Below are 27,500 nucleotides of genomic sequence, written 5' to 3'. Positions count from 1 at the left end.
ATTGAAAACTCAGTTTCAATGGGCTCATTTCCGCCACCATTTTTCTTGGCCAATTAAGTGTCACATTACTGGAAGCCTCTCACTTGTCTGAGCACACACACAATGCACACACACACGCGTGCGCACCAACCATACGCATACACACACAAACACGCACGCATACCACACACGCACGCCCACAAGCCAACATGCACACGCACGCTAGCAAGCACGCACGCACACCCTTCTGATTAGGTCCACTTCCTATTGCAGTAGCAATGGTCAGCTAGGCTCCTTCTGCCCTAACTAGCCAGGACTGAACTGGGCAGCACTTACTGACAGAGGTCAGCTGGACATGAACAAGTTCAGTGTTGCCATATATGACTGACGATTTCCAGCCCAAGAAATTCTCAAAAACTGCCTGGAGGCACCAACTCCCCCTTTGTGGCCATACATCTACAAAAAAAATTGCTCAATACACGTTTTTAAATACAGATGGGTATCCTAAACCAGCCCAATTGGAGAGGAAACCACACCATTCTGGCAACCCTGAAAAGGCTACACAATAACAAATGGGGACATGAGGAGTCAGCAAGGACCTTGTGCGGTCAGGCGGGAGTGGACAGCCAACCAACCAACCAACCAACCAAAACATCTTTCACACTTTTACAAAGGAGAATGTGATTGGTCTTCAGCAGAACACAAAGTTCTTTTTGTGCTGTGTTTTGTGCAGTCAAGGTGGGTGGAGGAGGAGGGTTAGGCAGGGTCAAAGATGGCGATCATGACTGGGAAATGCCTTCTATAGCTGCATATAAAATCTGATATGGAACCCCCCCCCCCATCCCACCCCCAGAAATAAATAGCAGCACATTCTTTGCTGTAATGAAATTCTCTTCCCAGGGCAGCGTGTCATGGTGATAGCTGTTTGTTAGAGCCGTGTGGCCACTGAGATGCTACGAGCTGAGAGAAACCCTTCATGACCCCTGGTGTACAGTAGGAGAGGGAAAGTAGCTGTTGATATTGTCATTATCCAGAGAGAGAAGGGATTAGCACTTTGATAATCTCTGTTATCCATCAACAGCGCGCTTATTGCATCACTGCGGGTGGCGATGTCACAATTTTACACAATTACTAACGAGAGACTCGCATCGAGATACGGCAAATTGAATGAGAGAGCATGCTGATGTCATCACGCTGATTAGAGAAGACAGTGCATCAAGTGGGGATTATGGGGACTTGAAGCCCCCAGGCGAAGCTGAGCTACTGGAGAGGGAAGGAGGGGAGGGGGAAAGAAAGAAAGAAAGAAAGAAAGAAAGAAAGAAAGAAAGAAAGAAAGAAAGAAAGAAAGAAAGAAAGAAAGAAAGAAAGAAAGAAAGAAAGAAAGAAAGAAAGAAAGAAAGAAAGAAATATGAGGCCACTGTTTGGAGATCTGGGTGGCTGTGATCTCTCCTAATCAACACTATATGCAGGGTGCCAGTCATTCTAGTTCGTTTGGCCTCACCGTCATTTGCAATTGGTCCTCTTACTAGCCGATCAGTGGTCCAGTGGTCCAGTGATCCGTCCTGTCATCATTACAATACCTGGAATCATTCCCCACTCTTTTGGGTGATCTTGTCTGACTGAGATTGTTCCTTAAATTGGCATAGGAGATGAAATGTGGCTGGGATCGACTCTGATCATCACTATTGACTTAGTGTAACTAAACATTGTTGCTGATCAATGTGCGATCCTCTCCGGTGCTCAAGGGATCCAGTGTGGAGGGGATCAATTGGGGTAAACAGCAGAGAACGAGTGTGACACAGGGATGTATATGGTCATTTAGATATCGTGTGGGATCACCCTTGGTGCACAGAAGATCCAATACGGCTGTGGCATGTCTGGCCATCAAAGTATCTGCCATGGCAAGGATCATTCCTTGGAATCCTTTTTGTGTGCGGACTCCTCACTCTGAAAACTACAGTTGACCTTCGTCCTGCACCTTTCCCTGTGATGTGCACAATTCTCTCCTTCAACTGAGGGATCATTCCTTGACATGATGAGATCTAATGTGCATGGAATCATTCCTGGTAATCAGGAGACCAAGCAAGATTGGGGATCATGCTTTGTTTCACAGGAGATCCCAGAAGTGAGTGATACAAGGGATTCATGTCATCAGGAGATCTAAGATGGTTTTTGGATTGGTCGTAATTTTCAGGAGATGCTGTGTGCATCATTCATGGTAATAAGGACACCTAGACTAGCATGATTGGGATGGTCCCAGGAGCACAGGAGATCCAAAGTGAGTAATCAACGGGTTGACGTCAGCAGGATGGTTTGGATCTGTCCTCACGATCAGGAGATCCAGGTGTTGAGGAGGCTGTTGAGATCATTCCTCATCATTGCTCTCATTAGGCAGCTAGGTAAGTAAGGGTGATCAGTGCTGGTACAGTATGTTCGCTCTAAAAAAACATCAATATCAGCTGGCTTACATAGAGGGGTCTGGCATTTGTGTGTGTGTGTGTGTGTGTGTGTGTGTGCGTGTGCGTGTGCGTGTGCGTGCGCGTGCGCGTGCGTGCGGCCCTGTTGTATTTTTGACTGGGCTATTACATTATGCTTGATGCCAATGTCAGGTTTAGACTCACTAAATCACTGCCTGTTGCCCTCTCTCTCTCTCTCGATAGCTCTGGATTTATGGACTGGAATGAGGAATTGCAATGGCAGGAAATGCATTTCATCATCAATAATTTAGTGATATGAGTGGTAGGCCATTTCAAAAGAGATACTCATAACAACAGCATTCATCTCTTCTTTGTAGTACATCCATTCCCTGCCTACTTAAGGCCAATCTACACACACAACTGGAAAGGCATGTGGTTGCATTCAACAACGCAATAAAGCTGCGGTGAGTGACTCTGGTCTTTATTAATGACGAGAGAGAGAGAACGAGAGAGAAAGAGAGAGAGAGACTTGCGAAGGAGCCAATAGCCACTTTCACAATAGTGCTTGCTGTCGTTAGGTGGAGTGTGGGGCGAGAGGCCAACGCCAATGCTCTTTTACTGTACTTTAATGCGCGTCAGCTTAAGTCTCTTTTAATCAAACAATACGATGGAAAGCATTATGCCATGGCGTGCTGTAAGTGAGAAAAGGTGGTTTTCAACCCCCTACAAAACTTCCACAGCACGCTCTCCCACCACACACACTGCAACGCATATGGTTGAGCGCACGCACAATAAGGGGCCAGACCAGACACACACAAGACGGTGTTGCCAAGAGAGAAAATACGCGGAAGAAAAAAAGCCTCTGAAGCACCCAAAGGGAGATCCTCCTCCCCAAAAAACATGTGTGGGTATAACTGTTGTTCCCAGATAGGTAGCATTTATATTAATAACGCTTTTGCCCAAAAGAGCCCTGTTGGTTCTTTTTTACGCACCACAGAGCGCAGGCAACAAGGTAGCCTAGATATCTACTGTAAATCACTACATTTACAACTTCGATTATGACATGCTTACAGCTACACTACAGCTCTGCGCGTACAATGCGGAAAGCAAGTTATCGGGAACTGCTTGCCATTTCTTCTTAGCAGAAACTTGCTAGACAAGAACTCGGGAGATAGTAGTTCCTCCTCGCTCGTGCCCCCGGGGTGTCAGTCGTTCGCGATTCCTTGCTAAACGACTACGAGTGGTTAACACGATAGCCCTGGTGTCACATATCACAAATCCGAGGAAATCTTAGCAGTGCACAAGTTTGTTTTTCTGGCGTTTCTGATGACTTTGTACTGATTTACGCACATGAAAGACACTAAGTACTCTGAACTTACCTCATCCCATTTGATGAATTTGCTTCCCAATTTTAGCGTTTCATGGACGGACACCGGTTTGAGTTGCAAAGCGTGAACCCCCGGCTTCGCCCCAGCCATGTCTGCACCAGCAGCGGGTGGCAACGCCTCTCCTCCGGCTACGGCGTCTTGCCCTGGTCGTCAACCCACTTCTTGTAAGGAGGGTTTTTTTTCGGGGAGAATGTGGGCTCGGTAAACGCCGTAAGTCCTCTGTCTAAACCAGAGGTAATGACTGAGAGGAAAACCTTGCCAAAAATCACCCAGATCAAAGTCACACGTTCACGGTTCGAGGGGCGGCGAGTGTCCAATGGCGCAACGCAGTGCAAGTTGATTGGACTTTATGATTCCATGCACTGTTTATAGTTCAAGCTGTTGATCACACTACAGAGCCGATGTCTTCGCCTTCCTCTCGTCCATCCACTCTTCAAAGTTGTCCTCCTTCAACACACCTTCGAAGGCTTCCTGAAACTTTCACTTGACTTTTGTCCTCGTCGGAGTCTCTTCTTTTCCCTTCATGTTTTCTGGAAAGAAGCGAGTGAGAAAGACAGGGGAGCGAGAGAAGGGCAGGGAAGGAGAGAGAGAGCGAGGGAGTAAGGAAGTGAAGGGAAAACGAGCAGTCGGGGGAGTGTTTTTTCCTCGTCTTTTTAGACGGGCATTTAACGTTGTCATTCCATTCTTCTGTAAGAGGCGTGTTTCTCCTGCTTGAGTGATAGCCATGGCGGGATTAAACTCAAGAAACTCAACAAAATAGGGTAAAGACATTATCCAATACTTTGTGCAATTCTCTTAAAGGGGCAGTTTTGAGGGAACGTTTTCTAGGATTCATTTCAACTACACCACCCTAAAAGAATTTCAAATATGACACGTGTTGAACTAGGCCTATACATTTCTGTGTTTCAGGCTGTTTCTTTTGAGTTCATATTTCACTTAGAGAGGGATTGGACACTGATGTTTTTATTGGATTTGGATGGAGCTCGTAGGCCTAGGCCTATGTGTGAAAGCGAAAATGTAAGAATAGATGGCAGCGGTGGAACCTCACAGTTTATTGTGTTTATTTGTGGCATCTGGTAGGCCCTACCTAGCCTGGGAACTCCCATACTGCCTTTAGTTCTACACAATCGTTTCGATCTGAAAGACTTGTGATTAGGTCTGGTGTTAACCAGGCAAGGCCCTACCATTGTACATTTTAAAATGTTAATTGACATTTTTCTTTCACCAAAACTATTTGGGTGTTGTCCAAGACCCAAGGAACGTCCGATAACCAAGACAAGAATGATTCTGGTAAGAAGAGGTTGTGGTTAACCTTGTCCGTTTCGACGAGTATCAACAGGTCTGATCAATGCAGTCTGTCTAAATGGTTAGAACTCTACACTGACGTTGCAGGCCATGTTTTGGGTTACACTCGCTCGCGTGCTGAAACACAAACATGAAAGGTCTTCTTTTTCCTCGAGCATCTTCGAGTAGCCTAGGCCTATTTAATAAACAAATGTGCAATGAATGTGGTTTCCAACGTTCTGCCTTACAGCTGTCGTTTGGGAGCCACGTATGGCCGGCTGAATTTCATTGGTCTCCTTACTGTAAGACTGTGTGTGCACTTGACAGCTCTGTCAGCGGCACTGCAAAAAAGACCTGTGAAATTTGGGCGCTGTCCACACCTGTGAATATGGGTTAACCCAGTGGTTTTGAAAGAGGACCCCTGGGGGCCGCGGAAAGTTGGCAGGAAAACTAGGCTATAGAACAACCAAATAAGTAGGCCTAATTGAATAAACTGAGTAACTAGGAAACAAAACAACAATAGCTAAACAATATTCTCATTAGTGAAGAACAGCATTATAATAATCTAGGCATTATACAGCATAGCATTATACTATTATCGTTATTATTTTGTACACAGTGGGACACTGCTTCACAGGCCTAGACCAGTGGTTTTCAAAGTAGGGGCCGGGGACCCCTGGAGGGCCGTGAAGGGATGGGAAGGTTGGCAGAAAAAGTATAGCACATCAAAATAAATAATTTATTAATTAATATGCACCAAAATAAACCACAATCAGCTAAACAATATTCCAATTAGTTAAAATTGCATAATAATCTATTGCAACTATGAATATTATAGTTGTTTTATATATCCCTATGGGACACTGACACACATACATAGACTATGATCGTAAAAGGGGTACACGAAAAAAAAATGTATAGCACGCCTGCACAACCCATGTAAGGGGGGCCTTGGCTGGAATCTACTGGTATATGGACGGCCTTGTAAAAGTAGGCTAAAGTTTGGGAACCCCCTGGGTTAATCCACACCCCACACACATATCTTGATAGCAGTCAGCATACCTAGAACCCATCCCAAACACAAACAGGCTTGTCCCTATAGGCTATCTGAAGCTATGGCCTACTTTGCAGATGATCATAACATTTCTGTCCATTTCTGTCCAATGTGGTGATGTGTTGAAACCTTCAGGTTAGATATTATCTCAAAATACAAAATCCAGCCTCGCTGTGCATATCAACAAACTCACCAACCATTTAGCCCATTTAGCCTGTCGAGCACAGCTGTGGGGTCTTGGCATTGTGCTTTTGATGTTATGTAAACACACATTGAGGATTCACAATATTCAAATGAGAGACCAGAGGGGGTCTAACAGAACAGGACTCGCTCAGAGACCTAACCTGGGTATCGTCTGACAATCACAATTGATATAGTCTGGGAACGTCTACTCATTTTCTCGTGGAAGACGTTGATCTAAACCTCTAACGTTTACGGCCCGCTAGGCCATTTTATCCGGTCCAGAATATGATTTCATTGTTATGCAGTTTCACTTGAAATATGACATGTTTTGTAAAGTAATCCTGGCAATTACACTTGCAATACAATTAAGTTATATTTTCAGGGGATCTAGTGAAGGAGGGGGGTTGTAAAGGTGGCCACCTTCAATATAGACCTGAAGTGCTGGAGGGAAACCTGATTTGTGTTCATAATACGGCCCTTGGAGGACTTAATGACATTTGAAGTGGCCCTTCAAATGAAAAGGGTTCCTCACCCCTGGCCCTGATATAAACTATTTAAAATAGTAACCAAAGCTAGATGGAAAGCTGGTTTTACAACTGCTGTCATCGACATGATGGACCTGTAAACAAACTACCAGCTTCCGCTTGTCTAATAAGAGGCCTATGTTTTGCTCGCCCTCCCCGTTCTGTGTTTGGGATCCCAAACCCTGAGGCCTGGGTAGAGGCAAGAGAATGAAGATTTATTCCACAGTGAAAGGATTTAACCCTCGGAGGGTTGAAAATGACCCGACTATACTGCCCTAAAAAGGCAAAGTGCAGTAACTACCTACGGTATTTTGTCAGAATAGAGTTTAGAGTTTAGAAAATGTTCTTCTTAACACCTGCTGTATCTTGTGACAAAGCTGTTATGATCGAAATGTGTCCCATTTTACAGATATTGCTATGTCAAATTTGCCGCGGCTACAATATCCAATCTAATAGAAAGTCTGAAGGCATTATTCTCAGTTTCAATTATGGTGTAGTTACTGCACTTTGCCTTTGTAGGGCAGTATAGATATCCTCATTCACTGGTCTTCTCTACTGCTGTCTCTCCTCCCCACCCCACCTATAACTCATCGTAAAGTCCTATGTAGGCCACGTTGAGGTTGTAATTCACTGCTTCTTTGGGCCTTGTATGCAGGGAAGCCGATAGGGGTCAGTTGTCCCGGGCCCAGGGACATGGGCCCCTCGGAATTGGGCTCCTCCTTACATTGTGTGGGAGGCCATTTGAGATGACTGTCCTGGGCTTGGTAAAAGTTGTCGGTGGCCCTGCTTGTGTGGGTGCATCTGCAGTGACTGAGTCATGACCTCAGATTACTCTGTGGCCCAGAGAATACGACCCCAATGCCCTCCTTTAATGATTTACAAAACCACATTGGCATCTAGACCTCGCTCAGCTCTGCCTTTGTTTTCACTTTATGTCCCCCCCCTCTCAATTCAATTCAAATAAAGTTTGCTTTATTGACATGCCTGTTTGAATCAGTACAGAGAACATTCACATAACAATACTAAGGCATTTAAGAACATTCCTCTCTCTCTCTCTCTCTCTCTCTCTCTCTCTCTCTCTCTCTCTCTCTCTCTCTCTCTCTCTCTCTCTCTCTCTCTCTCTCTCTCTTTCTTCTTCTTCTCACGTTAATGAAAGAGTCCTGACTCAGTCACCAGTAGCTGGACTGTGTGATCGCGTTACTCCGTAAAAAGCAAAAAATGTTGGCCAGTGGCAAAGGGAGAAAAAATGCTTCAAAAGCCCCATTGTTAAAAACACAGAGGGCCTTGTGTTGTCTCCAAATTCCCTTATCTGTGAGAAGAGCTATGCAACACCGCCCCCTACCGGTGACAAGGCATCATTACATCTGTAGGTATAAGCAGAAAGAGTGTTTGGAACTCTTCACTTGAACTTGAAAGATCGCCTCTCAACGTAATTTAATTAATATTGCCGTGTTCCCAATTGTTATTGAATGTGTTACGCGTTGGTCCTGTTTTAAAAAACGTTCTGGTTGCTTTGTTTCAAGACGTTTTTGCAAGCTGGCAAGGTGGCTTGTGGAGAAACGAGAGAGTGTTCCGTGTTTCTCGTGGAAATGCGTCTCTGATTGGCTCACTCCTCCTGCTCTCAAAGAAACGCGTCTCTGATTGGCTCAGTCCTCCAGCCTTGGGAGAGAATGTAATGGGAAACAGAGTCGCCACTTCCCCGGATGGTACTGCACTATAGGGGCGCCAACGGAGGCGTGCAGGCTCCATTCAGGGCTGTGCTCTTTCGACAGCGACCCCTAGGCGAGCTGTAGGCACGGAGCAACCGGAGTGAGCAGGCTTTATGTATGAGGCTTTGTGCTGTGTGTGTACCTGAGAGTAGCAACCAGCTGATAGCTAAGCTAAGCTATGTTTCGGACCACCAGACGTTGCTTGTTTTGAAAACAAGCAGAAAAAAATTACTCGACATGTTTTTAGATAAATGGGTCGATATAAACCTTTGTGGGCAACGCCTTCTTTCGACGTGACGAAACACAGAAAGGCTTTCGTGATTCGCTCGTTTCTCTGCATTATTGATGTAAATTGGGAAACACCGGGAAACACAGCCAGGAGAGTTGACGCACCGCTATGAGAGCCTTGCAAGTGAGTTTAACTTGGGGTGACCGTCCGATCTTCGAAAGGAGTGAGTAAAACTGAGTTTTATCGGAAGTTGGCCTTTGAACAACAAAGCAGGTTGAGTAAAGATTGATTAAAAAATAAATAAAATAATGATGGTGTTGGCAGGCTTATGATGACGCAATTGCTGACGTCTGATGGTGATGTGTAGTCCGCTCATATGGAGTGTAGGGCTGCATGATAATGGAAAAAAATCATAATCACGATTATTTTCGGCAAAATCGTAATCACGATTATTAATCACGATCATTGATTTTTTGCAGATTTTTTTTTACATTATACCAAGATGAAATATAACCAAGAATGAACTACATACAGGATGAGCAAAATAAAATGAATTGTAATAATTATGTAAAGGCAATAGCATGAAACCAGAAACACCAGCCTGTCAGTATGTTCTGTCTTCAAGGACGCTCTCAAAAGTAGGTCACTATTGCCACGATTAAATCACGATTAAAATTTCAACTTCGATTTCACTAATTTATCACGATTTTCGATTATTATTGTGCAGCCCTAATGGAGTGCATCATCAGTTAGCCCTCTCCCTTGTCCCTGCCCCATTCACCAATTGTTCATGTTGTCTGGAAACACATGTAATATATTGATTTGCCCCCGAAGACCAGACCTAGCCATGATATGTAGGGAAATAAGAATCAAACAGAAGTAGGTCCCTGGAAGGAGAAGGATTTCTGAGCACTCTTCTTCTCCAACTCTGTAGACTCCAAACAGTAGGTGCTCTTGAAGTAAGAAGACTAAAATCTTTTCATTTAGAACGTGGTGGCACTAGGGCCAGCTTCAGGCAACTCCACAGGTCGACAAAGATGTTATAAGTGAAAAACCCTTTATTTTATCTGGGGCATAGTAACGCTGGTAAAACCGCCAACCGGTTTCAACCCACACTGGGTCTTCATCAGGGCGTTGAAACCAGTTGGCGGTTTTACCAGTGTTACTATGCCCCAGATGAAATAAAGAAGTAGGTCCCTGTCGACCCAGTTGTGGCTCAAGTCACCTGGGCACTGGACTGCTGCGAGGGCGACCCAGGTTCGATTCCCGACCCGGCTCATTTCCCAATCCTCCCCCGTCCTTCTCCCACTCATTTCCCGTAACACTCTCCATTGTCCTGTCTAAATAAAATTGACCCCCCCCCCCCAAAAAAAAAACAGGTCCCTGTCCATGGCTCAAACAGATGGGCCACTGACTTTTTTCACAACCCAGGTTCGATTCCAGCCTGTGGTCGTTTCCCGATCCTCTTCGGCCTCTCACATTACTTTTCCATCTCCTCTATCTAATGAAGGCAAGAAAAGCCCAATAAACAATTCAGTAGAAGTTACGTACAGTACTATAGGCTAGCAAGGTGTTCATTTAATACACTTTTTCTTTCGTCAGGCAGAGTCTATCGTCACATTCACACGAATGATGTGTATTTAGTGAAAAGAATGGTAAAAAAATGTGGCGACATATTGTGCATTTTCAGCCTGTTTTGTTTCTTGCTGCGCATGTGTAACCCACATCTGTTAACTCACTGGCCTACCCCTACCATTTTTGCAGGACAGTGGACCGTATGTAAGCCCTACACACCATGATTTTGATTTATTGAGCCCTGTGTCCCCTAATCCATTTGTCATGCCATTCTTCATAAGTTCTATCTGCTACCTAATTTAGAAGCCAACTCACTCCCCCATCACACACACACACACACACACACACACACACACACACACACACACACACACACACACACACACACACACACACACACACACACACACTTGGCTGGCAGCCTGTAGACAGACCCGCATGGATACACACGTCGCACGCACACACACACACACACACACACACACACACACACACACACACACACACACACACACACACACACACACACACACACACACACACACAGGGAAGCTGACAGGGGGGACAGTTGTCCCGGGCCCAGGGAGAGAGGGGCCCCAGAATTGTCTCCTCATTCCATTGCATGTATTGGGTTTGGGGCCCTCTCATATGACTTTGTCCCGGGCCCAGTCAAAGCTGTCAGTGGCCCTGTACACACACACACACACACACACACACACACACACACACACACACACACACACACACACACACACACACACACACACACACACACACACACACACACACACGCATGCATTTATGCACGCACACACATACTCTCTCTCTCTCTCTCTCTCTCTCTCTCTCTCTCTCTCTCTCTCTCTCTCTCTCTCTTTCTCTCTCTCTCTCTTTCACACACACACACACTTGTTCCCTCTGAATTAATGAGTTATGTGCATGTATACATGCACGCATGCACGCACACACACACACACACACACACACACACACACACACACACACACACACACACACACACACACACACACACACACACAAATGTACAATCACACACACAATATCTATCTCTCTCTCTCTCTTTCACACACACACACACACACACACACACACACACACACACACACACACACACACACACACACACACACACACACACACACACACACACACACACTTGCTCTCTCTCTCTCTCTCTCTCTCTCTCTCTCTCTCTCTCTCTCTCTCTCTCTCACACACACACACACACACACACACACACACACACACACACACACACACACACACACACACACACACACACACACACACACACACGTTCCCTCTGAAGTAATGAGTTTTGGGCTAAATATAGTTCGATTTCGCCCTCAGTCCCTCCACATTCTTTCTCCATCCTTCCTCGTCGCCTCAGTGTTTCTCTTTTCTTTAACTCTCTCTCTCTCTCTCTCTCATTCCACACAATGCCACTGTCAGCAATGTTTGGAAGTGTTCCTATTCATTGTGCCATTTTTTTTGGTCTATTTAAGTGGATTTGTTCGAATATTTCTGCTTTACATCAACTCTAAAAACATGTTACATGGATCATTGTTCCACAGGAAAAAGCTAGTTGTAATGTGCAATATGATATGTTTATCCAATCAAACCAGCACATTTACCTCATTACAGTTTGTTCTGTTTTAATTATTGGAGAGAGGTCGGCACACTTCAAATCCTTTTTGTTGTCTTTTATTATTTCAGCCATGAAATAATTTGTTCTGAAGCCACCCTCGGATGTCCACAAATACATGAGCGTCACCCACAGATGGCAGTATAGCCACCAAAAAAAGGAATCACAATAATGTGGAAGTGTTTAGCTGTTCTTTGGTTTCAACATGAGCTGCCAAGTATTCTGGAATCAATGCTTATTTTGTCTCCCCTTGCAGTACAAATTGTGATTATGTGTACCCGAGGGGGATACTGGCCTTCATTACCCAGGAGTCTGTGAGAAGCTGACCGTTGAACTCTCAAATTCCCAGTTGGTTGCCCCGGTAACTGACTACTGTGGATGACTTTGGGAGCTCATTGACGGCGTGAAGATTAAGAAGCAGATTTGCGTGTTAGAACTAATGCATTAAGACTGTGAACCCTCTGCCCTTCCACGCACAGTATATATTCTTGCCTTTTTTGGGGGGCCCTCCCATTCATATCAACGCTACCGTTAACAGTAAGAACACTAACACTAAGAAGAATGCCAACCTTTTCTCAGACCAATCCATTCCTAGCCCCTTCCAGTCTGTAAAGAAATGTTTTGGCACTTTTGACACAATTGGGTCCTACAAAGGAATGCTTTCAGGATTTTTGTATTTTAGTGGGGACTTTGTTTTGGTCCCCACGATACTTAGGCACACATTGCATATCTGCCAAAACCGTTTTTGGCCAAAACATCCCGTTTAGATGCACTTTCAAGTGTTCAAGGCACTGTAAATCATACGACATGAGTCATACGTGGACCAATAGCTCACAACCTCTCAAAAAAAAAAACCTTGCTAGACAGGAATACAAGGAAGCAACTGCCACTCAGCTCTCTCCTCATGCCCTTGGCTATCTGTCACCTTCAATTCCTCATTAAATGATTACGGGTTGTTAACAGACGTGCATGCCGTGCACACACACACGCGCACACGCAAACGCACGCACACACACACGCACGCACGCACGCACGCACGCACGCACGCACGCACGCACGCACGCACGCACGCACGCACACGCACGCACGCACGCACGCACGCACACACACACACACACACACACACTCTGAACTCCCTGGCAGCTGAGAATTTTGGCAGTCAAAGACAGGACACATACAACCCACTGACGTGTCTGCAAATTTCATTCTGAATACGTTCACAGCCTTCTCTGTTTCACAAGAATCTGGTAAAAACATGTTAGGTCATTCCAAAACCATTTGCGAAGACCGGTAGTTCCTCCTTTGACAGCGCATCATGATGTGTCATGTACAGTCAGGGCAGCTGACAGATTTTGCGGGGCCAGGAACAAAGTCATCTAAAAGGCCCTCCAATACTGTACATAAAGTGTAATGGCGACCCAATTCTGATGGCCCCGCCCACCCCACCCCTTTCCCTGGGCCCTGGGATAACTGACCCCTTTGTCCCACTTGTCGGCTATACCTGTGTATGGTAGATACAGTACGTGAGCTTCTACACAGCGGCGCCAAGCCCATGCAGCTTTACTGCGGTGCAGTGCTCCCTCGACACAGACGTCTCTAATGAAATCAGTGGCCATGGGAACAAAGACCTGTTGGGGTTTCCCATGTTGCATTGCAAGCACAGTCGGTCTGACATGAAGAGGTTCTTTCCTGTTCCCCAGGCACCGCCTCTACTACAGCTTAAATATTACATGTCTTGCATTTCAGTGACCCCTGTCTCGTGTGTATGTCTGAGAAAAGGGCCCGCACATGCTCAGCTGTGTCCAAGTGTGCGTGTCACATGGGGCATGTGTGCCTGCGTAACCTTGACGACAACAACAATAACATTCTATTTCCCCTTTGACGTGATTGTTTTTTTTTCATATAGGATCATTGTGCTTTCGTGATTTATTAGTGTTTTTCACTGATCTTGATTAATGAGACATACTTGGCGTGTGTGTGTGTGTGTGCGTGTGTGTGTGTGTGTGTGTGTGTGTGTGTGTGTGTGTGTGCGTGCGTGTGTGTGTTTGTGTGTGCGCGTGCGTGTGTGTGTGTGCGTGCGTGCGTGCATGTGTGTGTGTGTGTGTGTGTACAAATGGTCCTCCGTGTGGGAGCATGCGTGCGTACCTTCAAAGTGTGTCAAAGTAAGCATGTCTGGGCCTATTGGACTGTAAGATCCAGACGCCGCGCGATGAATAATTTATTCCACATATCGTTCAGGGGTTATGCTTACATCTTAGAGACTCTCCCCAGTTGTTAGGGCTCCCCCACAGTCAGACAGACAGCCAGTCAGCCACACAGTAGTTGTTTCCAACCAATAGCTTGCATTGCACCCTGTGCCGTCGACGCCTAGTGGTTACTGGATTGTGGTATTGTAATATGGAGGCAAGATTTACTGAGGAGGAGGAGGAGGAGGAGGTGAAGGAGGATTTGATGAGATGGGCTACTTGGACAAGATGAGCTACCACTTGCCTCGTTAACATACACAATATTTTTAGAGTGAGTTGTCTGCACACTTAAACTTCTTTTTTCTTAGTTTTTTTTATTCCATGGTAGGATAAGATAAAGTTTTGACAACAGTCGAAACGAATAGTAAGTGTGCGGACTCCTCTCTAAAGTTACATTGAACCTTTGTTCTGCACCTTTTCCTGGGATGTGCACAGTCTTCACCTTCAACATTGACTATATCCCTAAAAGTATTCGCTAACCTGCCTTGACTCATATATGAACTTTCAGAAGTGGTTTGTCCCGTTTGTCTTTCAGAGGATTTTGCCCCGGGCCTGGCCAAAGCTGTCAGCGGCTCTGGTTACTACAGTAATGGGTTGTAATGGCATGGTAGGTCAGCTAGATGTGTAGATCGTATCGACATGACACCCCGTCGTGGTTCCTCCTTTACACGCCACTAATTAAAAGTTTTGGGCTCCTCTCACCAGGGAGTCTGTTCCCCTGCTGTGACGTACACACAATAGACCCAGTCGCTCCTGCCTTAAAGGAATGCTGCCACTCTGCTTGAGGACTCATAATGCAACTGTATGGCATTTCCTGGCCATTAATATACATTGGTAGCACTTTGATTTAGGCAGAGGAAAGTGTGCCTCATTTTTGTTTCACTTTTTAACATGTGAATCCTACAATCAGAGGTGTCAAAACAAAGTAAACGTGGAAGTAAATGTATGGTGTAAGTACAATACTAACACATGTTACACAGCTGTTACAACACTTATTCCACTGAAAAAATAAAAGCCCATAAAGGTAATCTGCCACAAATTTGATATACACAGATCCCCCCCCATTTGGTAATTTCTTGAGGGCAGTCGTGGGTAAGCGGTTAGGGCGTCAGACTTGTAGCCCAAAGATTGCCGGTTTGACTCCCGACCCACCTAGTTGGTGGGGGGCAAAATTAAGCAGTGCTCTCCCCCATCCTCCATGACTGAGATACCTTGAGCATGGTACCGTGCCGCCGCACTGCTCCCTTGTGGCGCCATTGAGGGCTGCCCCCTTGCATGGCATAAATGCAATTTTGTTCTATGCAGTGTACTGTGTTCACTTGTGGGATGTGAAGTGCTGTGTCACAACAACAATGTGAGTTGGAGATTCCCAACTGGGCTTTCACTTTCTCATTTTTTTCTCAGCCTATGAGGCCTTTCTTGTTTATCATGATAAGGAGCTAATAGGCCTTGATTTTGCTTAACACATATTTTAGAAATTACTTATATGGACAATAATTAGGCATGTATTACTGTGATCCCTAAAAGGAAGCGTTATCTAAATACCCATGGTGTTTTTGAGTGCTGGGTAGAATAGGGCATTCTTGCCCCAGAGGTAGATCCCCAAGCCAGGCTCTTTTCAGAACTTGAAAGGCTGGTTAGCTGCTCCCCTAAAGGGTTAAGCACATAATGGTTGTTCAATGCCCCCCCACCTTCTTTCTTTCAGACACACTGTTTCTATTAGTAGCCTATACACAACTAACTACATACAGACACTTTTGTCAATGGCAGAATATTGGATGGGTAGTAGTAACATTTAGGCTTATTTATTTCAGGAAAATGCTCTATGAGATAACATGAACAAAACAGTATATATTTAATAATGAAAAAAAAAAAAAAATTTGGGGGGGGGGACTGAAGATCTTTGTTGAGATAAAATGCTCTTATTCTGGACTACTTGGTAATTCTATAAGAGTTTACAAATTGAGTGTATAAACTTCTGTGACTTTAGCCTATTTAATGTGAGTGGATGAGAGAGAGAGAGAGAGAGAGAGAGAGAGAGAGAGAGAGAGAGAGAGAGAGAGAGAGAGAGAGAGATTGTGGAAGGAGGGGGTGTATTCGCACACTGCAGCGATCAGCCAGAAAAGCATAGCAGGAAAGCTGAGGGGAAGGGGACGGACAAAAAGAGATCGGACAGGAGAGAGAAAGAACGTATAATTTGGGTGAATTACTAATAGACCATTATTGTTCATTTTTTGTCGTTCCGAGTTCCTTTCATTGTGAACTTTCCCCCCGAAGTTGTTTCGACGAGGAACTCTCTCGTAACCAAATAGGCACGCTCGAGCAGCGCATGGTTTGACAGAACTTAACAACAGAGGTAGGCTACTTTTAGATTCAAAACAGAGAACTGAACTGAAGCTCCTCTACAGTAGATGCGAACTGCTTGGCTGACTGTCTTTGATCGTTATTTACTAGTAGCAAACCTCAACGCATGTATCTTCTATTGATCTTGAAGTGTAATTCCAAACGCGTAAAGTTGTCAAAGGACATGCCGATTTGCATATCCAGAACAATAGCACATTTGTAGCGGCGTTTCAAAGCTGACTGGCCAGCACACCGTCGCGGAGAAGAAAAGAGCACCTCCGAGTTTGCACCCACAGTACCAAGAGGACATTGACGGACTATGGCGGCGGTAACAAGCCCAGAATCGAGCCCACAGCCCCGCGTGTACTTCCAGACGCCCCCCGGCACCGAAGAGCCCGAGACCCCAGTCCGAAAGCAGGGAAGGGTGACTGTGAAATATGACCGGAAAGAATTAAGAAAGAGACTGAACCTTGAAGAATGGATTATAGACCAACTGACGGATCTGTATGATTGTGAGGTAAGATGCAGTGGCGAGGCCAGCACAACTATCATCTGGAACGATAAATGATCAAAATAGCCTACTGATGTGTAATAATGTTGCATGCTTGTATCTTACTAGTAATTTGTTAAAAGGTTGCCTGACACAGTGGTTGCATTCAGAGCTGAACCCGCGGCAATGGGCTACCTGTGGCAGTTTATGGCAAATAATTGCCAAATCAATCGATGTCAATCAAAATAATGCGCCCTTGCGCTGGGAACGATCAGCTGTGTGGGACGTGTTAAACTTGGACATCTGGCTTCTTTTACCCACTTTATAGTTCATGTCCAACGTTGCTCCGACTTGAAGTGGTCAACAGAGATATTACTTCGTTGTAACAAAAGGTATTTCTTTCAGTAGCAATTCAGTTGGAGAGGAGAGGGCATTGTTTGGACACCGCCGCTTACCTGTCTGCACCATTGTTCAAATCAGCACGGGTAGACTACCGTGTTCAATCTCAGACAACAACACGGCATGATATAGGATTTAACTCAAGTACTAAGCACCTAAGGTTGTCTGAGGCAGCATTTCCCATCAGTTAGCCTACACTTCAGACAGTTTGTACGAGTCGAGTGATTTTAACCTTTGATTGTTGACACCGCGTTACGGTGTTCTTTTGGAGAATAAGTCTAGTTAATCCTGTTCAACAGTCGTCCATGGTGGGGTTACAACACGCATGGTTCTTTTTACCAGGGATCGAAGCTACAAAACGAATAACTACCGGTAAAGGAACGCTACCATAGTCGTTAACAAAAGAGTAGAGAACATGTGGTGGAGACGAATGATCTCTCTGTCTCCCTCATCCCCCTCCCCCGATTTCCTCAGCGCCGCACACTGCCGAACACAAAACTGACCTTCTCTGGGGGCGCTTCCTATTAATTTCTCTTCATCATTATGCGACATTAAAACGGTAAATACCCCAAGGGACCTGTGGTAAAGGAGATGTACAATGGCCTTTGGCCACCGTCCCTTTCCTGTTATTCAGAAATTACTCCAAATGCAAATAGATTGGCCTCGAGACAGAAGAAAAGCCAGCGTGGCATTCAGCCACCACAGTCACAGGCTTAGCCAGCTGGAGGCAAAGACAGAGCCTCTTCCCCGTAAAAAAAAATCGTTTTTGTATGAGCTCTCCCCCCACACAGCTGGGGAAGGACGTGGGTTGGTCTTTCTGTAGTAGTGGAAAACTGAAGTAGCAGGATGCTCCTTCAACAACAAGAGACGTGGCTGCTCCCGGGAGAGAGGGAAAGGCCTGTGTGCTGGAACAGAATTGAGGCGAGGAGGGAGAAAAAGTGGGGAGGAAAAGGAGGGAATCGCGGGAAGAGGAGGGGAGCGCTGGAGTGAGTTTTCGTTTAGCCAACACGTGCGCTTTTGTCGCTATCGGAACTTGTTGGCACACGTTCCACGGCTCTTTAGCAGCCCTATCAAATTGATTTAGAACAATGACATGTTTTCATTTTTACCTCAGTGAGAAACCTGAATATCGACTACAGAAACGCATCGTAGCTGTATTACTTATGGTCACTGATGATATCTTATAGGCCTAGTGCGTAAAAAGCAAACAGATCTCAGCGGAAAATCGCACATTATCTAAAAAAGGTGTGCAATGTTATTTATTGTAAGACGGAGAGTTAAGGTATGGCCTTGTATCTGAGAAGAGAAAAGCCATGGCAGCAGCACCCTTTGGCCAGTGAAACAACAAGGTTTGTGTTCTGTGTGGGCTTTTCCTAACCTCCTGAAGTGAAGACATTCATCTTCTGTGTTTCATGCCTGTGTGAAAAAGTTTCATCCTATCAGACAGACAGTATTTTTTTTCTTTCTTTTAGGCCTACTATTCTTTTGGTCACCCTTTGCACCTCACATGAGCTTGGACATTGACAAACATGTCCAGTGAGAGCCAACAATGGCAGACTTATGTTGGGACTCGGTTGGCCTAATGGCTTACATGTGATGGCCTCCGAAATCCCACAAGAGTAACCGAGTTAAACTTGCAGAGATCACTCACTTCCTGCCTCTAGGCCAGTGAGTCAGCGCATTCCCAAAGCTTCGGGGGAGAAACCTACAAAGCCAAGAAGATGGATGAGGACTAGCAAGAAAAGGCAACTAGCCAAACATAACTGTTGAGGGCGGCTGTTAACGCTGACCAGTCTGGCGAGCGTTTTTAGCATGACTAACATGTTGAACCTGTGTGTGTATGTGTGTGAGAGGGAACTATTTAGGTCACTGAAAGTCATAAAAGAGCAAAGGGGTTAAAAGATAGAGCAGGGATGAATCAGAGTGGAGAGGAAATACCAGTAGACAAAGGAAGTGAGTTGTTATGAGCACCAGCACATGCCAGGCAGGGAAAAAAGGCATATTCCCATTTGTGTGTGTGTGTGTGTGTATGTGTTTGTGTGTGTGTGTGTGTGTGTGTGTGTGTGTGTGTGTGTGTGTGTGTGTGTGTGTGTGTATGTGTTTGTGTGCATGCACAAATCCATATCTCTACCATCATCTTATGGGTATGTCTCCATAAACATTGATTTGTAAGTGTGTGTGTGTGTGTGTGTGTAGACTTTGGCTTGCTGCATGTTTGTTCGAGACCTTTAGAGAAAATTGCTCGGAAAAGGAGTTTGACACCTGTGGTCTCGGCCTACTCGTGTTACAGAGAGAGAGAGAAGCCACACACGCACACGCATGCACACACACACGCAAACACACACACACTCACACACACAATCACGTATGTGCACACCGCACACCGAACACACACACTTGGCCCACCTGCCACTGCTGATCAACTGTTTCCTCTCTGCTCATATTTACGATGTTATCTTTGTATGTGCTTATATGTAAGTGACTTTATGTGTTGTGCGTAGGTCGTTTGGTTTGATCTATCATGGCGTCAGTATGTCCAAGGCTCTGAATCCATGATAAAAAACACATTCAAATACAATTCAAATTAGTAGGTGTACTTTGCATGACTGGGACTAGGTGTGCACACACAATAAATTGGGTCAGTCTGTGATTCTGTTACACACACACACACACACACACACACACACACACACACACACACACACACACACACACACACACACACACACACACACACACACACGCAAACTAAACAAGTTTCAGTGAAAGATCTGGTTTCAAGATTACTGATTTTCTTGGAGGTGTGATGATCTAACTACAGTGTAGCTGACACTAACATGTTAGCTTTGTATCACAGAGGAAGTTGTGCAGAGACCACAAACTTCTTCACACATACACTTAACTTCCTCCCAGGTTGGTTCAAAACACACACACACACACACACACACACACACACACACACACACACACACACACACACACACACACACACACACACACACACAAATACTTTCTAGCAGGCAACAACTGTTGACATCATTCAGCCTTTCCCCTCTCTTTGCAGCGATGCTTTCCTTTCCTTTACCTCAGAGCACTAGTGTGGCCCACGAAGTAAGCCGCTGCTGGCTAATCGCCATGTGCCCGCTAATCCAATCACGGCGATACGAAGAGTTTACATAATGAGGCCATAAAGGGCAAGGCAAACAAATCAGGCCTTACGTGCAGACTTACGGGCTTACCCATCTTAAAAATAAAAGTGGCTCTGTTGTGTAATTCGTAGTGTTCGCCTAGTAAGCAAGCTAGCCACTTAGCTAGCGGAGATTCAAAACCTGCCTGGCAAGATAATGCCATTGGTGGAGCAATAGGTGTGATTAATCGCAATAATGTCTTATCTTATCTGTTTAGTCATCTTGCCAAGTTTTTTGTTGGCTCACACCTTCATATATCCTGAATGCTTTGAAGGTAGAATGTGACAGATGATACAAATCTTAAAGACGTCCCTGTCAAACAAAATTGAGTCTATTTACTCATTTAACAGTTAGTAATCAAGTTCTTAAGTGTGTAGTCCTTTTAACGAGCACCCAAAGTTATTTATTTTACTTTAAAAGTTGAGCACACCCATCAATGTTACATCAAGTTCAGTCACCATAGAGGAAATGTTGACTGATGACCTTGTCAATGAAGGTTGGAATGGTTAGAAGGCTGGGACAAGACATTTGTCTCATAGAAGAAACAAAACCAAGCCAGACAAAACAAAGTGCTAAAAATACATTGTAACCATTACCAGAGCCGCACATTTGGAAGAGCTTGACCTACTTTACCAATGTTGGTTCGAAAGACTCAGAGATCTCATTAAACCCATCCAAGCTTGGACCTAAGCTGCTTGCCTACTTCCTGCACCAGTGATATGCATCACTAAACAAAGCGTATGTGCCTCATGGAAAAAACACAAGAATAACGTCACTTTTGTGCCACTCCATGGTGACAAAATTCCGTGTTGTGTGCCAAAGTGTTGCGCTGCTGCGTGTCGATATTGCAGGCACACAGCTCAACTCGGCCATCAGTGCCAAATCTTATCTCCTCTCCAACATTCTTTGTGTCTGGGAAGATAGATACCACTACGAACTCTCAACTTAAAACTTTCTCATAAGGCTTTGACATCCCATTGCAATTAGCGTAACCTGTATAATGGGTCTCTTTCCAATTTGTAGCTATGGGGCTGTGTGCATGGTCTGGAGCTCTTAGAAGGCAAGAATGGCAAGGCACGCTCACCAGCAGAGAGCATAGAGTCTAATGATCAGAGGTGTATGAAGTAGTAGTAGAAGTAGAAGAGAAGTCAAACCCTCCCTAGGTACTCATTAGGTACAGTGGAATATCTGGTATGTAACAACTATGTAACATCATGTACAACTGGTGTACTTCCATCATGATGAATATACATGTATTACTTCTTCTCCAAACACATCTGCACAATGCTTATGATCTCCATTCCAATGGAAAAAGTTTTTTTTAAGAAAGCTTAATGAGCAAGCTGCACGCTGTGCTCACACAGCCGATTGCAATGGAATCATAAGCCTGCGGGTCTCCCAGTACAGTAACTCATTCTGTTTGTCCAACCAGAACATGGTCCAGCCAGTATTAGGTAAAAGAGTTGGACTAGTCTCCCCAAAAATAGCCACAGTTTCGGGACAAGGCTTAAGTTGGTATCAACAGATCGGAATGTCTGGGGTGTGATTTGAGCAACCGCTAAGAGGAGACGCGATGCAAAGTCTTGGCTCAGAAGATGCTAATTCTGTGAAAACCTCCAGCACTTCAGTGCAGAGTGGGCCATTGAAAGGCGGCTGTTAAGTGTTGGTTACAAGTTAACTTGAGGTTAATAGCATCAGCGCATTTAAAGCCATGGAAAGCCAAGCCTTTCTTGGTGCAATATGTAAATAAACGCATGGGAAACTAGGTTGTGAAAGCCCATTGGGGAAACTCCAACTCCCATTTGTCATTGTGACACAGCACTCCACAGCACACAAGTGAACACTGCACACTGCACACAACGAAATTGCATTTATGCCTCACCCGTGCAAGGGGGCAGCCCTCAGTGGCGCCCCATGGGGAGCAGTGCGGTGGGACGGTACCATGCTCAGGGTACCTCAGTCATGGAGGAGGATGGGGGAGAGCACTGGTTGATTACTCCCCCCACCAACCTGGCGGGTCGGGAGTCGAACCGGCAACCTCTGGGATGCAAGTCTGACGCCCTAAACGCTCACCCATGACTGCCCATTGTTGAAACAGAGCATTGAACCAGACTAGAGGCAAAAATTGCCTCATATGGACAGAGAACTGGGATGGCTGGAACTGGAATGTGTGCTACAATGTTGTGGAATACAGGCATTCCTCAAGAGGTTTTCCGTGAGATTGCGCAGTTATGTGTATCTATATGTAGGTTTTTCAAGAGATCATTTCTAAAGCTGTATGTGTGCGTGTGTGTGTGTGCACGGGTGCTTGTGTGAACTCGGTGTCAAAACATTTCTCTGGGGAAATCTGGCATTGGGGATTCACACTTTCCATACTGTATTTTTCGTCCTCTCTCCCCATTTTTTCCTCTCACTTATTTTTCCCCGAGGCCAACCAGTATCTCAAGAGGAAAGGCAACTCTCCTAACTCTTCTCTTGCAGCACGTAGACCATTTATCCATCCAACCATCCATCCTCAGCATCCATTCATCCATCCATCCATTAGGGCTGTGCAATATATCGTATTAATATCATGATATCAATATTGCTGTCAAACAATATCAAATTTCAATTTCAATTTCAATTTCAATTTCAAATATCAATTGATACAATATTTTTGTCATTTGTCTATACTGCCAAAAGGTAGGTTACGCTAAGCGCAATGCATTCCCCTCCACTTGAGCCATTGCGAGCACAAAGCAGACTTGCTACCCAACACTCATGCAGAACACCACTGTGTGTTTCTCTATGGCCCTCCACTCCAACTGCTGAAGGGAGGGAAGATTGTGAATTGTTTAGCACAATTAATTTGTCTTTAAAAGAAATATCGTCTAAAAATATTGTGATATCAATATTGACTGAAATAATCGTGATATTGATTTTTCTCATAATCGAGCAGCCCTACCATCCACCCATCCATCCACCCATCCACCCATCCATCCATCCATCCATCCATCCATCCATCCAAGTAATTTTGGACTGAAGGTCAGCACTTATTGATTGGCTGTGACATCATGGCTCTAACTAGAAGGTCAAAGGGGCATGGTGGTGTGTCACTGTGGAGTAAGGTGAACGCAGAAGTGCGGTGGAGGGGAAGCATGAGCCAGACCTGTGATGCACTAGCAGCCATGTTCTCATTATTAGACCGAAGAGCTTTGGCGTAATTGCAGCAACACAACCTGCAATTAACTCACAACCGAGAGAACTCTGCCAGCCAGCCTCCATCGTTCTCTCTCTCTCTCTCTCTCTCTCTCTCTCTCTCTCTCTCTCTCTCTCTCTCTCTCACTCACTCAGTGTAGTTCGTTCTTTCTTCCTGCAATTTCCGACTTCCATGCCTACTCACAGGATGGATTTAACTTCTTAAGAGAGAGGGAGAGCGTGGTGAACAATGAACTCCCTTAATCACATGGGAGTTATGTTTTTTTCTTTTCTTTTTTTCCTTTTTGCCAAGCGACTCATGCTTCCTGCTTCCCTAATGACCATAGTTTGAGAGAGAGAGATTGTGTGTGTGTGTGTGTGTGTGTGTGTGTGTGTGTGTGTGTGTGTGTGTGTGTGTGTGTGTGTGTGTGTGTGTGTGTGTGTGTGTGTGTGTGTGTTAGCGTTAGCAATGGCATGAGTGCTTTGCCACAAATGCTCAGCCGTAACCTCTGTTCAACTTGCTGGCAAACCAGAGTTTGACCCTCCATAGGCCGTGCCTTGTTTTCCTCAGCAGCATTTGCATTCAGTTGGCGTTGATATCTCTGAAAGCCCTGAACTAAAGAACTACGATTAGTGTTTGCCAGCTTTTCTTCCACCCAAATGCCCACAAAGTTTCATTTGAATATGTAAGCATGCTCAGAGTGTTTAAAATGCTGTCTTTGGGTGTACAGGGTGACCGACGTTTTTTTGGGCTCAGCCGTCAAGTGGAGTAACGACATTTAATGCCCATCATTTAATTAGTAATTGGTGGTTGATATGCTGCAATAAATATGGTCCTTACGTAGATAGTCCACTAAAACAAACAACAACAAAAAAACATACAATAGTGGCACTGGTTGTCGTTGCGCCGCCTTTACGTGTGCTACTACTGAAACGTCACTGACCCATTAAGACTATCAGATAAAAGAGGAATTATGTATTAAGACTGTTAGCGGCGCAGCCATTTCAGACTGTTAGATAGCTAATAGAATGTGACTGGGTTTTCGTCTTAACACCGTGGGTAGCATACCTGCTGTTTGATTGATTGTGGCGTGCCTACAGCAACATATGGCATGGACTTGGTCCACCGATTGGACTTGTCTTCCTCCCCCTCTTATTCCCAGAGTTGACTTGGGGGACTTGTCCTACTACTGTTCTCTGAATCTACCAGGCATGTCTGATCAGCTTCAGCTTTTGGGTGGTTGGCGTAGTCACAGGTTTTTCTTATTTCACAGATTTGCATATCTACACAGCCTCATGCCTACCTTAGATTTTCTCACAGTGCCTTTCGCAACGTTGTACCAAATTACCTCAATCTATGGAGTGGGTGTGACAGTCATTTCCTCAGAATAGTGACAGATGACTGGGTTGATGTGTCAGTCACACTACAGGTTTCGAACACAAAACTGTAATCGAACACCTAACCGCAGAGATACACCAGCGGCGATCTGAGCGAGTCGAGCGACGGAAGTAATTGACTTTGTATTGAGTCGAGAGACAAAAGCGATTCTGGAGACTAGATCGATTTGCGCGACGAGCGCGACAATTTGAAGTTGAAATCTTTTCAACTTTCTATGACGCGGTTCGGCGACAAGCCGCGACAGCCAATGACTGTATAGAGGTCAGTGACCACAGCCAATGGGAATGCTTGAATGCTTTGCCTTCTGCCTGTACGGACATACTCTAGTCTCCTCAATCTCTCGTATCGCTTGCTGCTACACTCTGTCGCTTGAATCGCGTCGCCGCTGGTGTATCTCTGCGGTTAGGCTTGGATGTTATGTTAGAGGTCTGAAAGTCAAGGATGTGCAGCACAGATCCAGAATTGGTAGATGATGGTAGATGGTGCAAGAAAGTGGTGTGCACACTGGATATACTCCCAAAACATGTTATTACTTTGCATATAGGCAACGTTTCAATCCTCCTATATATGGGATCTGCCTCAGGCCTTGGGTGGTGGAGGTAAAGTACATTTGCATCTCATTTAGCTGTTTCATGTACGGTCATGTACCCCACATTTCACCAGAAAGTGCATGTGATACCCTGGGAATAGATTGACTTGATAGAGTCTCATACCATTGCACAATTTCCAGACAACTCAGGTGTTTTAGGGCCTTCTTACACTGATACAGACAAAGTGCAGAGCACCGATGTGCCAACGTTCGATTCCACGGTTACAACCCCAAACACCTTCGCCGATATCCCTGGATGTCTGCGGATGTCCGTAGAATGTTTTGGCTCGTAACAGTCTCATACTGTTGACTGGAAGGATTTCCAGGTTCTTGACACCTGATGGTTTTTGAACGACAATGTTCATTGACTAAATGCATGAAGGACTGTCCTTCCCTTTTTTGTTTACAATGAGTTTCTCAGAACAACACAGCTCATGTAGGCTACCCCACATGTTGCCACAAATGAAATACGTATGACACTTATTTCCTGAGAATGCTTTGAGTTGTAACAGAGTCTCATACCGTTGTCTGGATGGATGTCCAGTTTCTAGACACCTCAGGGTCTTTTGGAAGATGAAGGTGTTTATTGACTGACCGACCGCACAAAGTCACTCAGGTTTATCTGGACAAAATAAGTAATTCATAACTGAATAATAAAAACAGGCTGCCAAAAAAAGCCTCATTCTTGGACCCGTTGACACTCTGGTGTGGTGTGATAACATCGAGATTACCCCTGTTGACCTACTTAATAGTGATAATGGCCCAGACACAATACTTCCTGTTATTGTTGTACTTCTCGTAGTCCTGATTCGTTAAGCAGGATGGATAGAGAGAAAGACATTATAGCCACAATAACAAACTCCCACTGAGAGGGGAGTGTATGTATCATAGCGGGTGTCCCAGATGATTAGGAGGACTGGCTAGTGTGTGCCTGAGTGATAGATATGAGAAAAATAATAACAACAGCAACCTTTCCAGTGCACTTGACCGCAATAAAAAATAAAATGTTTGTCCATGAGACTTTCTCAATCCACAGGACAAAATAATTGTCGAGGCTATTATTATCATGTATTTATTGTGCTGCAAACAGGGAATCATCAGATTTAACACAAAACTGAAAGTCAAACTACCACACACCATTTTCATGCTTGAAATATGTATTGCCTTGAAAGCATTGTAAAAGTTACTGCATGGGGTAATTGGTGCTACTTCGGGTCACGACAATGGTAATCGTATTAACCAATAAAGCCCATGTCAGTAACTTTCTGTTGGCCTGTTTTTTCATCCCATGCAAGTAGTGTGCGTGTGTAAGGTAGCATGGCCTTTGCACTGCACTGGTAGATGGACCTTGGCCTGGCAAATCTCAAAAACACAGAAAGTTTCCAGAGGGGAGATCAACAGGCATTTTTAAAATGCCTCTGCATGCTACCAGACAGAACTGCAACCATTTGGATCATTCGGTTACACGTGTCCATTGGGTTACGAGAACAAAAAACTACTACCATACTACTAGAACACTATGACAGTGCACATGGCCTTTTGTAATACATTACGACTTGGTTATTGCCATTCTGGTAACACTGGGTACTGGGTTAAGTTCCATGCCACTGTGTATCTTTTATGTAGCAATTTTCCTTTCATTCACAAAATGGCAAATAACA

At 44.9% G+C, this 27,500-nt stretch overlaps 2 protein-coding genes across 3 annotated transcripts in view; one reads left to right on the top strand and one right to left on the bottom strand.

Annotated features, from left to right (window-relative positions):
* Positions 1-4,805, bottom strand: part of plcb3 (phospholipase C, beta 3 (phosphatidylinositol-specific)) — a 118,067-nt gene extending 113,262 nt beyond the window's left edge. For both annotated transcript variants that reach the window (XM_063186248.1, XM_063186249.1), the window contains exon 1: positions 3,776-4,805. In XM_063186248.1, coding sequence (XP_063042318.1) covers positions 3,776-3,874 — 99 coding nt within the window. In that variant the 5' untranslated portion in view covers positions 3,875-4,805. The remainder of the gene's footprint in view (positions 1-3,775) is intronic.
* Positions 4,806-16,371: 11,566 nt separating this feature from the next.
* Positions 16,372-27,500, top strand: part of ppp1r14bb (protein phosphatase 1, regulatory (inhibitor) subunit 14Bb) — a 37,700-nt gene continuing 26,571 nt past the window's right edge. Inside the window, exon 1 of the mRNA XM_063186247.1 lies at positions 16,372-17,114. Within this exon, the coding sequence (XP_063042317.1) occupies positions 16,917-17,114 (198 nt within the window). The 5' untranslated portion in view covers positions 16,372-16,916. The remainder of the gene's footprint in view (positions 17,115-27,500) is intronic.

Source organism: Engraulis encrasicolus, chromosome 21 (assembly GCF_034702125.1).
Source record: "Engraulis encrasicolus isolate BLACKSEA-1 chromosome 21, IST_EnEncr_1.0, whole genome shotgun sequence".
Lineage (NCBI taxonomy): Eukaryota > Metazoa > Chordata > Actinopteri > Clupeiformes > Engraulidae > Engraulis > Engraulis encrasicolus.
The sequence above is the reverse complement of the archived record's forward strand: the minus strand, read 5'-3'. Positions and strand labels throughout refer to the sequence as shown.